This window comes from Schistocerca piceifrons, chromosome 4 (genome assembly GCF_021461385.2).
Source record: "Schistocerca piceifrons isolate TAMUIC-IGC-003096 chromosome 4, iqSchPice1.1, whole genome shotgun sequence".
NCBI classification, from domain to species: Eukaryota; Metazoa; Arthropoda; class Insecta; order Orthoptera; family Acrididae; genus Schistocerca; species Schistocerca piceifrons.
Genome location: NC_060141.1, coordinates 132,888,314 through 132,901,716, shown reverse-complemented (window position 1 = coordinate 132,901,716; position 13,403 = coordinate 132,888,314). Strand labels below are relative to the sequence as shown.

General features: G+C 36.8%; 1 protein-coding gene across 2 annotated transcripts in view; it reads left to right on the top strand.

Annotated features, from left to right (window-relative positions):
* The window catches only part of LOC124795215 (probable 2-oxoglutarate dehydrogenase E1 component DHKTD1 homolog, mitochondrial), a 355,821-nt gene that overhangs the window by 190,907 nt on the left and 151,511 nt on the right, over positions 1–13,403 (top strand). For both annotated transcript variants that reach the window (XM_047259132.1, XM_047259133.1), the window contains exon 10: positions 7,564–7,699. In XM_047259132.1, coding sequence (XP_047115088.1) covers positions 7,564–7,699 — 136 coding nt within the window. The remainder of the gene's footprint in view (positions 1–7,563; positions 7,700–13,403) is intronic.

The window sequence follows — 13,403 nt, the reverse complement described above, 5'->3', positions numbered from 1 at the left end:
ATGTTGTGTTGAAATAGCCAAAAAGGCACCAGGACAGTGGTTTTTCACTTGTCTGTCTCTGCCGTTGGAATTTATGCAAAAACTTAGCACTGTCTGTGACACTGAACACAGAGGCACCTTCTAAACTGCTTATGAAATTCAACACATTTGGTATCAGCTACTGGTCTGGCATAGTGTGGGATTTCAGTCCCTTATAGCCACTGCACAAACACCAAGACTTATCCATTTTGAGGACCATATGTAATGGGTGGTCCACACACTGTTAGAGTGAGACACTTCCCGGTCTATTAGCATTGCTTTGGAAGTGGCTTTAGCCACCCTTAACTTCTCCGGAGGTAGAAGGCATGGGTAGAAAATGATAGGCTGTCCCAGTGTTGTGTGAATGTGATGGATGGTGGAATGTTGCTGCTGGCTTAATGCCAATATCAGATCCATAATTGCAGTGCATTTTTGAAGCAACTGCTGCGCAATGTCATTGGCTGATTGGGCAGTGTCAATGGGCACCATCATTAAACCTCATAATTCTGCCGAGCCTCATACAGAGCCTTCTCCATGTTGGCAATTTTCGGCAATTTGCTGCTTGAATATGTCATTGCTGTCAGTTAGGTCTCTTACGGATTCTTCTTGTTTGAGGAAAAGATCATTTAGATGAGCAGCTTCCTGCTGTAATGAAGCGCTTTGTTGTTGAAGTGAAGCCCTCTCTGTATAGTGATGCGTAAGACGTAATGCAGTCTTCTTGCATGATGCATGTGTGTGCACTCTGCAATGAGGCATGCATGGATTGGGCAGAAGTTGTCACAACTTGGGAGACACAGAAGATGCAGAAATCTTCATGCCTTCCTGTCTGGCAGAATGGCTGCAGCCAGAGACTGCACAAGAAGATAATTATGGAGGTCTGTAGATAATAATTTTAAAAAATTAAGAAAATCAACACCAATCATCCAATATGTGGCCAGACATGTCAGCCACTAAGAAATGCCATGAAGATGAGACACCATGCTGCAGTTTCAATATAATAGCCCTACAGCCATATGTCTGAATTGAAGATTAATTTTCAGTTGTTAGTATAGGGATGCCAGAAAACTGAGGCTTGTTCTTCACATCCCGTGTAACAACACTTATCTCCAAACCTGTGTTGACCAAAAATCCCATACCAGATATCTTATCCAAGACAAAGCTTCATACCTAGCAGAAATTGCATTTAAGGTAGGTGTTTACTGATTGTAGAATGGACATGTGTGACTGTACACGTCTGTTGTTGTCATTTGGTAACTTGTGTCTTTGTGAACATCATCTAGCATTGTACTATAAGTGTCTATGAAACCAACACTGTTCAGATTTGCATGGCAACCACTTGTCAGTGCACCATGTGCTCTTTAGGCTGCCATCTGCCAGCTTGGTGTTTAGTCTTGCTAGTTTAGTAAGGATTTGCTCCACAGGTGGCTCTGGCGGTTGCTCAACTGAAAGTGCAATACACAAAACATAATTTAGCATGCTGTGTATGTGTGGTTCAGGACCAGGGTCCATAACCTCACAAATGAATTAACCACTTCATGGCATGCAAGTGCCACAGCATCTGCCTTTAAAGCCAGTTCGTACACAGGCAGCTCAGGAAATATGGACCCAACTCCGCAAACAGTCTGCAGGAGGCAACACAACCAAAATAGTTTCTTTGACTGCCCTGAAAGGAGTTCTGGACCTGCTAAAGCATGAAGCAGGTGTAGTAGCTGGGAGGGGGGATTCACCGGTACCAAAATTACTGTCCACAGTCTCTTGCAAGTGAAATTCTTGGGACATAAGAAAACACTGCAAAAGAGTTTCTCTGGACATCACAAAAAAAATAACATGGCAGAATAACCTCCACTTGCTCAGTAATATTTAACTCCAGCTGCAAAATAACTACGGTGAATTGGTCCATGTCCGAAGTAATGTTGTGCGGTTGAAAAATAGTGTCCAGTTATGCCAATCATAATTGTGGCCTTGTAGGCCAAAAAGGTGGTAGCTTTGCATTACCCTGTCACAAGGTGTTGTTATAAGAGGCAGTATGTAACTCAGGAACATTAGGAGACTGTAGGGAAGAACCACTTGCTGGCAATCCTTGATCTTTCGTCTTGATGGTGGTGGGTGGTATCGTCATAATGCTGGAGTGTAATTATGGCTCAGAACAAAAAGAAATTCCACAACAGATCACACTGGGGTCACAACTGTTGGTGACAAATGTACACATTATGCACATTAATGAATCCTCCTTTATTTTCCATAATTTACTTCCCAACAAAAGAGAACAACACAGACACATTTTTACATTACAAAGGAGATAACAAGGATAATCAAAATATATGACACACAATATAAGGTTTGACTTGTTTGTCATTGACTATTGTGCTTGACACAATGTAAATACTTTATTTGAAATATTAGATAAAAACAATAGCTGAGTAGTTTAAGAAGAGAAGAAGTTGCCTTTTTCTTAAAAACAAAAAAAAAACTGCTTTTCTCCTAAAACCTACAAACAATTGTAAAAATGTTCCTATGTGGTGTTCAGTGCTTCCTCTATGTGGTGGGTAGCAATGTATCCTATGTCATATTGTAAATGTGTAGGCTCAAAAGTAATATACAAGTAATGCTCATAATTACCAGATGAGTATACTAGGACTAGTCATAATTTATGTTAAATTATTGCTTTGGGTTTGTCTAATTATAACTAAATGAAATAAATTTTTTGTACCATAGGTGTTTTGTCTTTATCATTGAAAGGCATTGTCACTGGCTTGAAATACATACATATTTGTAGTGACAGTATTTTTGTTTTGTATATTGTACATTGAGGGTGTATACAGTTTTATCCCTTCGTGCTTTCTTGTGATGCAATAATAGTTTAAATTTCTACTTACAAATTTTGTAGATGCTCCTTGTTCTGGTTTTGTAGCTGCTCTTCTGACTTTTGCCATTTGCAATTTCATTTACACAAAACTACAAAACGAACATACATTTACTTCTTGTTTTGGGTGTTGTTGCCAGATGCTGAAAGTTATTGTCAACTGTCAGATGTGTATATGTGATACCTGTGGTGTGTGTGTGTGTGTGTGTGTGTGTGTGTGTGTGTGTGTGTATGTGAATTGGTATTTGTTTCAGTATGGATAGACATGTTTATGAACACCAGTCTGTGTGTGTCATGACTTTCAAATGATAAGGATGAACTGTGCTTGGCATGAAAAATTCATTTTGTTCAGTTGTAATTAGATGTACTCAAAGTGATGATTGTTAACATAATATTACATACAACTGAGGATGACAGGACAACAGAAGTTAAGGATAGTCATACTTTTTGCCAGCATACTTTACAGAAGTAGCCTGCAGTGTCTCTCTAATCATCATCATTGTCATTGTCATTCCCTAACTCTAGTTTCCTGGGTGTGATTTATGAGGCAAATGCTCACCATCTCCTGTCTTCATAGATCTATTCCAGGACATCTTCCCACTGGAATCCTCTCTCCTCCACGTCTGATTTCTGTACAGCTATCCAGCATTTTATGGGCCTCCTGTGTGGTCTCTTGCCTTGGATATTTCTTTCAAAATATTTTCTGGTTGGTTCATTCCTGTTCACCTCATTTTTGACCTTGTCTTTTGAGTAGTTTCATTCATAGATATTATGAAACCCATTTTTATCACTTGAATTCTGCTGTAGTCTTTTTTCAGGAGGGTACATGTCTCACATGTTTTTAAATCATAGGTGAGAATTGCCACAAAGTACATGTGGTACAGGGTTGTTTTTGTTTGTTGTGGTGGGGGAAGGTGGAGTAATGTGGCAGCTCCAAGGGAAATGGAATTTTCACTAAACAACAGTTATTGATAGAAGCTTACTGCTTACCCTTTTTGAATGTACATATTAGAAGGTATCACACCAAGTATTTGTAAGTGAAACCAAAAGATATATGTAGGTGCTATATGCATTTTTGTGAGAGCTTGTGAAGTGGTGATTTTTTCCCTCCCTGTTGTTGTTGTTGTGGTCTTCAGTCCTGAGACTGATGTGATGCAGCTCTCCATGCTACTCTATCCTGTGCAAGCTTCTTCATCTCCCAGTACCTACTGCAACCTACATCCTTCTGAATCTGCTTAGTGTATTCATCTCTTGGTCTCCCTCTACGATTTTTACCCTCCACGCTGCCCTCCAATGCTAAATTTGTGATCCCTTGATGCCTCAAAACATGTCCTACCAACCGATCCCTTGTTCTAGTCAAGTTGTGTCACAAACTTCTCTTCTCCCCAATCCTATTCAATTCCTCCTCATTAGTTACGTGATCTACCCACCTTATTTTCAGCATTCTTCTGTAGCACCACATTTCGAAAGCTTCTATTCTCTTCTTGTCCAAACTGGTTATCGTCCATGTTTCACTTCCATACATGGCTACACTCCATACAAATACTTTCAGAAACGACTTTCTGACACTTAAATCTATACTCGATGTTAACAAATTTCTCTTCTTCAGAAACGATTTCCTTGCCATTGCCAGTCTACATTTTATATCCTCTCTACTTTGACCATCTTGTTCCTCCTGCCACCAAACTTCACTAATTCCCACTGTATCTAACTTTAACCTATCCATTTCCCTTTTTAAATTTTCTAACCTACCTGCCCGATTAAGGGATCTGACATTCCACGCTCCGATCCGGAGAATGCCAGTTTTCTTTCTCCTGATAACAATGTCCTCTTGAGTAATCCCCGCCTGGAGATCTGAATGGGGGACTATTTTACCTCCGGAATATTTTAACCAAGAGGACGCCATCATAATTTAATCATACAGTAAAGCTGCATGTCCTCGGGAAAAATTAGGGCTGTAGTTTCCCCTTGCTTTCAGCCGTTCGCAGTACCAGCACAGCAAGGCCGTTTTGGTTAAGTTACAAGGCCAGATCAGTCAATCATCCAGACTGTTGCCCCTGCAACTACTGAAAAGGCTGCTGCTCCTCTTCAGGAACTGCATGTTTGTCTGGCCTCTCAACAGATACCCCTCCGTTGTGGTTGCACCTACGGTACGGCCATCTGTATCGCTGAGGCACGCAAGCCTCCCCACCAATGGCAAGGTCCATGGTTCATGGGGGGGTTTTCCCTCCCTGGGGGGGGGGGGGGGGGGTTAATATGGTCAGTTCCAGAGCAATAGGATCTCACATTTGTTATTCTGATTTTCACACATACTTTCAAGGCATCTTGATGTCCTAGTATCTGAAACAATATCATTTTGTGTCAGCCCACATATAATAGAACAGAGATGGTTTAAAATAATATAAATTAATTCAGGAGATAGAATGACAGGTGATAACTTTTATATAGAAGGGATTGTAAGTAAATCTGTCCTGAAGTATTATGAATGAGATCTGAAATTCATTAACCCTTACCAGGGTAAACAACTTGGCTACATTTCCTGACAAGTGATGTGGCCACTTTTCCTGATTGGACCTTCTGCTGGCGTTAGTGGATCCCAGATGAAACTATCAAACAGAAACAAACAATAAGGAACCACATTTGTAGTCCAAACGACTTTGTTGAAACACTGATATAGTAAAAATGTATTACTCTAAATATAAGTGAAGTAATGAGACTAGTATAATTTACTTATAGTACATCAGATGACTGGAAATCACAAAACTTTTTACTAAAATATGATGGAACAAACTTCCTGTGTTAAAACTGTGGTGACAACTGTGGTGGTGCATATTAGAACTACCACTTCTCGGTAGGCAGCAGCACTATTTAGGGCAAAAAATATGCAATGGCCACTTTTACTGCACTTACCACTTTACTCCCCCTCCCTCTACTTTCTGATCCTATAGAAGGTTTCTGATATGATTTTAAAACTGGATGCTTAGTCTTTCTTGGTTAATAATGTTGTCTTTGGAAGTTGTGTTTCTGGAGTATTTGAAATGGGAAACTGATTCTAATTTTGTTCTTTCTTAATATAAATTCAAGCTTGTTCCTTCCCTGCTGATTGTCATTTCAGTGGTCTTGGTGTTTCTTATGTTCAGTCTAATTTTTTTTAAATGCTGTTCCAGTCTGTCAGCTTTGTCTGCACTTCTGCTACTGGTTTTCCCCGTAACTGAACATTGTCAGCATCTACTATAGCATGGGGTTCATTATCCATTTCATTGGTAGATTTTATACTATAGGCCACTACTATTATGAACAAGAGTGATGATAGGGAACTTCCTTGTTGGACACTTCTCTTTATCTCAAACCATTTACTACCTATCTTCACACAACTGTAGCAATTTAATTTTTCATTTAAATACTTTGGAACCTTGAGATGTTCCAGCCATTCCCAGATTTTGTTTTGAGAACACTAGTATAGGCCTTTCCAATGTTCAAAAATGCAATCAAAATATTCTTTACATGTTCCCAGTACTTTTCTGTCAACTTTCTTACTGCAAAAATGAGGTCCATAGTACTGTGATTCTTCTTGAAGCTAAGTTGCTCCCCTCTAGTATAGGTTCTGCAATCTTCTGAAGTTTCATTTTTATTATTTTTCCAGAACGTGAGGGTATGTGACAGTAATCTGCACCCTTTTAGTTTCCATATTTCCTTCAGTTACCCTTCCTGAACAGTGAAATAATGACTCATTTTCTTCAGTCTGCTGGGATTCTGTTGTCTTGCCAGGTTTTTGATAGCAGTCTATATAGCCAATTTAAGCCTGGTATTCCAGGTGCATTTATCGAATTTGAGCTCAAATCATCATAAGCTGGAGACTTGGCTGTTTGTACATTCTTTAGTGCAGTTTTAGCTCCAAGCCCGGTTAGTCAGTGTTTCTCATTTTGTATGTCATTCAATGCAGCTTCAGTTGTGGTGGTGTAGTTGCTGCCTCCATTTAGCAACATATCAAAATGTCTCTTCATTTAATCTCTGATACCTTCCTCTGTTCTCATTAAACTTCAATTGTCTGTTTCCAGTGAAAGGATATTTACATATTCACTTCTTTTATTCTTTATGTAGGAGCTTCCTGTTTCCTTGGCAACCTTCTATCTTTGTAATGAAGTCATTTCAGCACTTTTGCTTTTCTTCCTGTATCAGGTGTTTCATGGCCAGCTTCATTTTGCACATCAGTTATTTTCTTTTTTGTGATCTAAGTTCCTTTTTTTTAACTTGGTCATTCCACCAGAGTGTTTCCTGCCCTCTTGGTGTGGTACTTGTTCTTCCAAACATATCCCAGGCTTAATTCATAAGTGTCTATTTGAATATTGTCCATTCTTCTTCTACACTTCTCTTTTCAGCTGTTGGTAATTTAGCTGTTATCCTTGCTTCATCTTCTCCAGGTCCTTCAACAGCTATGTTTTGCCTTTCTCTTCCTATTTAAGTATAAATTGACTCTTTCCATAGCCCTGAAGGCTCTGTTTCATAATGGGATTTATGAAGTATGAATACAACTGAATGAAGGATAGAATGAATATCAAATTTTACCTTAATTATCAATATGATCTTTGAGTTAAATGTAATTCAATAATCTTCATTAACCTTTATTAGTAAGATCATGTTCAGTGATCTGCACTAGCCTGCTCACATTATTTTTCAAACAGATCTGTTCCAGATTTGTATGCTGAATCTCTAGCAAATGAGGGCATTCTTTCTACTGAAGAAGCTAGAGAGATAACAGGAAAACATACAGAATGGCTAAATAACATTTTAAAAACCACAGACATGTATAAACCTGAGGTAAGATTTTTGCAAAGGAATATAAAATTATTTATATTACTATTTCATTGCCATTTAATAATTTTTACTTATTGATAAATGTGCTGTTTGGTGGGGCATTTATTTTGAAGCCAAGATTAAAGTATCCATCCTGTGTTTACATGGTGTTTCATTATTACTCTGTATGCTTAAATTGACTGCCTTTGGACTTCAGCTCTATCCACTCTCTCTGTCTGAAAGGAGACTCTTTTCAGGATGTCCCATGTTTATTATTGTGGAGCTTTTAAGTAATTAATAAGTCCTCTGGCTGTGTTATGGGACATGTGCAGAGTAAGCCCAGCAAGGCCATTTCAAACATGAAGTTTGCTCCAATGAGGTGTTATAAGAAAAGGAATGCAGGTAGAATTTTTGAAACATTAAAGCTGGCTATTTGGAGTGCAAGCAATCTTGCACATAAAAAAAAGTTAGATTAGAAAAACATCTCTCTGCTTTTGAAATTAACGTACTGCTATATCAGAAGTGAGAAAAATTGAAAGGATTTATGGAAATGCAAAATTGTACAATGTTTCACAGTCGGGTAGCACATGGGAGAGGAGCATCCACATGAGTAACAAATAAAGAGATGACTCATGAAATGAACACATTCCTACACTTTCCATGATGAACTAATTTTATCAGGTAGACTTTAGATTGATAAAATATGCATCTTAATACCTGAAAAGGATGTATACAGGATATGATTATATGAATATCAGCAAGACATGATAAATGCAATAAACAAAAATGAGTATATAAAGATATCCAGAGACTTAAATGCCTGAGTAGGGAAATCACAAAACTGAATATAATGGATACTGACAATGATTATACAGTAAGCAATAATGGGAAAAAACCGACAGAATTTGTGATGTACAATAAACTTCAGTCAACAAATATTTTTGTTAAGCACAGATATATTTACAAATTCGCATGGACTGCTCAGGCCTCACATTCAATAATAGACAATGTAGTGATAAGATGCAATTGCATGTAAAAGACACAAGGATGTATAGAAGGCATATTTAAGTACAGATTTCTTTATATTTGTGTTGAAATATAAACTTCCCAAAAAATGTATAAAAGGAATAAATGGAATAAAGTTATCTATAGCAAATACAAGGTCCAATGGTCAAATGATAAAAGCATCAGAAGGTTGTAGCATCAAGCAGCAGACATGTTAGGCAAATACGCAACACGTTCCATTACTTCAAATTTTTTGTAAAGTTTTCAAAGGCAGATTGTGAGAGCTTGGGTTGGCACAAGCAGAATACTATTCAGCATACGAATACTGTTCAACATATAACTGCACTACGGCACTAATAGTTTGTCAATTCACCATCTACACGAATACTCCCTTTCTTAGTTGTCATATATATTATGGAAGTCTGAATTGTTTCATACGTAAGACCCTTACTGTTACAATGGCAGGGCACTGACTGACAGACTTCAGGCACACAGGTACACACACAAACCTTACTTGGGTTGTGCATTTCTTGTATTTGATACAGTAGGGCAGATATTTATGTGTTGGCAGGATGTTAGTTTGTAGCACTGTTGCCTTGTTATTGTTTCATCAAGTACCACATGTGTTATGCCACTGAGGTCTGAGCGTGTTCTGGAATGCAAAACCATGAACAAATATTGATATGTTTTTTTTTTTTTTTTTTTACATATATTCCTTCATGATTGTTCTTCTATTTATACTTCTTCAAAATGATTTTCAACTGTTATAGACAATGATTCGCTTTTATTACAGACTGAGTGACAGATCTGCATCGAGTGGTATATAAATTTACAATGAATCAAACTGAAGAATGTTTTCAAATATTTTTTTCACATTCATTCTTGTCATCCTTTGCATTGATGATCCTTGTTGCCATTTGTTCTGACAGCCCCATTAAGTAGAGCATGCAGTGTTGGAAACTTCATGCAGCACTTTCTGTGATGTAAAGTGCACTTGTGAACTCTATCCACTGCATAACAATTACCTCAAACAAATAATACAATATAAAACAAATATTTGCACTAACATGATGCACTCATGTATTATTCAAAAAGCATAACCTTCAACAGAAACTCAATGACTGAGAAACTTATTCATTTATTTGTGATTGCAGTCTGTCTTGGTGTATTCCATTGATGAATTCTTCTCGGGTTATCAGCCGACTGGTGGCGTCGTCTTGTCACAATGTTTCGACTAGTTTTGTACCTGTCATCTTCGGCTGATAACCTGAGAAGAATTCATCAGCTATTCATTTATTGACTACAAGGGTACAGAAACTTTACACCTCTTACATTTATGAAAAGAATCCCAAATTTAATTCAGCAATAATTCTGTACTCTCACACATACCACCCCATATGAATGAGTGAGCATGTTACTATCTTCTAATTAATCTAATTCAGATGCTAATCATTACCATAAGAATCAATTTTTGTTCATATAAATCAGATATTTGAACGTAAGTCATGTTTGCCTTACCTTTTCTATTCAAAACATTTATACAAATCTGGTTTTACTTCTTAAAAACACCAGGTAATTGTATACATTTTTTGTGTTAATATTCATTATTATTATTATTATTATTATTATTATTATTATTATTAGTAGTAGTAGTTTTCTTTAAAATCAAACTGTCACAAAGGCTTTAATAAAAATCAGTTGTATTAATTAATTGAAAGTGTTCTGTCAAGGTTGTAATATTTCAATATATTGGAATCATTTCTGCAAATATCACAACATTTCTATATGCTCATTTATCATTATTCTCTCTTCACCACTGAATCTTAAAGTATGTCAGTGCAACTAAATTCCACTTAAATGGATATGTTACACCTCACTTATTACAGTCCTCTGTTTATTAAAACAGCAAGTCCTTAAAGTCTACACTATCATCTAAATCATATAACTGCTTATAATCCATCTCAGATAGTCCTCATTTCAATTTAGAATCTATTTTGAGAAAGTCTTTCGTTCAATTCTGCTTTCAGTATTTTTGTCACGTTTAAAATTATTTGTTTCAGTTCTGCTATTTGATTTAAAATTACCTGCAAAATTGTTTCTAAAATCACTTTTTGCTCTGTGAGAGCTATTTTTGTCCACCTCCTAACAAATATTAATAAGAAATAATCATGGAAATGGTATGGGTCAATAATAATAAATAATGTTTGTGTCTTTTATCTTTATCTTTCAATAATGAAATAAACTCCCTGAACTAGTACTCTGTTCTAGTTGAGTGCTCTCTTATAAATCAACTAGTTTCTTAGTATTCATTAAACAGTTCACCCTGTTGGACAACAAGGTAAATGTATTAATTTGCATTTAACAAGTTGGTGCACAAAAAATCATCTCTTAAACAAACAGAACCCATCAAGTTTTGACAGAGTGAATTCCACAGAGAGTTCATGCACGAGACATTGGCTGCATCTGTTTGACAGATGCTTTACACACCCATCTGTTATTGCTGATCACTGGCCGTGCCACCCAGCCATATTGTATAGTACTTCAAGCTGCTAGTTGCAACTAGTTGATGAGCAAGTTTACTGCACCCTCTGTTGCCATTTTCTTGAACTATTCTTCTCACAGCCTGAAGTGAAAGCATGTCACACAGCCAGTGCATGCCAAATGTCTACATATCTTTGAATTCCAGGTTTTAATCTTTTGTTGGTCAAGATCATTCAAAACTGTATTCAACTCTTAGAATATTTCTTTTCATTTTATATTGGCTTCCAAAAGTCAATGCATCATGCTTAATGATATTCTAGTGTTGTTGTTGAATTACATGACAATTAATGTTGTCAAGAAAATTTCCTTTTTAGTATTCTTTGAAACTAAAAATTAAAATTGTTTCTAGTTTAGACATAGAGCACTTAATATTCTTCTGATGTATTACATAAACAGTTATATCATTTCAAATTAATGTACATTTTTCAATGGTGTAAGTGCTACATAAATTTAATTCATGCCACTTAATCACAGTGCTAGTATATCACTTTGAAATAATCTCTTAAATCACTTTAGAGGTGAAATATAGAACGCAATCCTCAGTTCCTTTCCGCATTCATAGTAATCACAAAGCCTTTAGTTACTTTTCTTTTGTACAGCTGCCTAGCCTTGCTCACTGTATAACAGCACTCACGTACGTAATGATATTGTCTGCATTCATCAATGCTCTTCCCTGCTGTACACTTGGAAGTAGCAAAATATTCTTTGCTTTTGAGAAACCAAGTCATAAATAAAATATTTTTCAATAATTTTTGTATCAGGATCAGACTCAACATGAATGCCAAGTTCTATTCTTTTCATCAATGCATTTCTTTTTCCTTAATTTCTAACACAAAGTTCTTCACTGCAGATTCTCATTTTACAAACAGTTGCCATGTAAGAGGTTTCATGGCAATAAAAATGTATTAAATTCCTGATGCAAGATTCTTCTTAGCCAGTTTCATCTTCTGTTTTAATTTTCAGTTCAAACTTCTTTGCAGATTTGTGTTTCACACACGGTCATCAAGTGAGAGGATGCTGGATGGCAAAATCATTAAAAAATGTTGGTATGGGTTTCCATTACCTATACATTATAACATAATTATTCCTTTTTATACTTCTTCAAAATGATTGTCAACTCTTATAGATGATGATTCACATCCATTACAAATTGAGTTACATAGATCTACATTGAGTGGATCCTAAATTCACACTCTTCATTGAGTGGATCCTAAATTCACACTGAATCGAACTGAAGATTTTTACATATTCATTCTTGCCTTGCTTCTTCATTGACAACTCTTCTTATTGTCTATTCTGAGGCAACCCTTAAGCAGTCTGTGCAATGTTGCAAGTTTTGCACCATGGTTGCTGTGACATAAAGCTGCCTGCTGACAAACTCCAACTGCTAGACACTTTACAAGGAGTACCTCAAAAAAGTAGCACAATGCAAAACAAATATTTACACTAATACATAACAGTCTATGTGAGTATATAGAAATTATGCCTTTGCATATTATTTAAAAAGTGTGACCTTCAACATAAAATCAACTGCTGCACATTCACTGTTTTATAGACCATGAGGGTGCAGAAAACTTTGCACCTATTGCATTGTAATGAGCGAGTCATGAAAGGTTGCCAGAAAAAAAGGAAAAAAATCACCCAAGTATGAATATTGGCTGTAAGCCTTGTAACTTAAGTAGAGGTGTACATTGCAAGCTGCTTTTGTCAGTCCATTGGGAGGTCATATGCATTGATTAACCAGTGATTTCAAGCCCACTGAGTGTGAACTGGAAATAAAAAGTGAAGCAGCCACATATCATCCATAAGCAAACAGTCTCAATGCCATATAGAGAGGCCCCTCAAATACCAAGCAAAGCAGAGTTTGGCAGAGTTCAAGAGTTACAGCGAGCAGAAGAGATCCAGCAACAGCCACTTCAAATGAATGAGCCTATAGCAGATGCTATGTAATTGAGCAGTCAAACTCAGTTAACTTTGTGCACGTAGAAGGACTTCGAAACTCGCATGTGCATACCTTTCGGCTAGTGTTATTGGTTTCCATTGTACATTTGTCTACATGTACCTGTGTCTGTGTGTCACATTGTGATGAGTACTTGAACCTAAGGTTTTTATTAAATCAACAGAATCTGACACTTCCAAGTTTTGGGGTCTGTAGTACCAAACTCTACTGTGTAAACCCAAA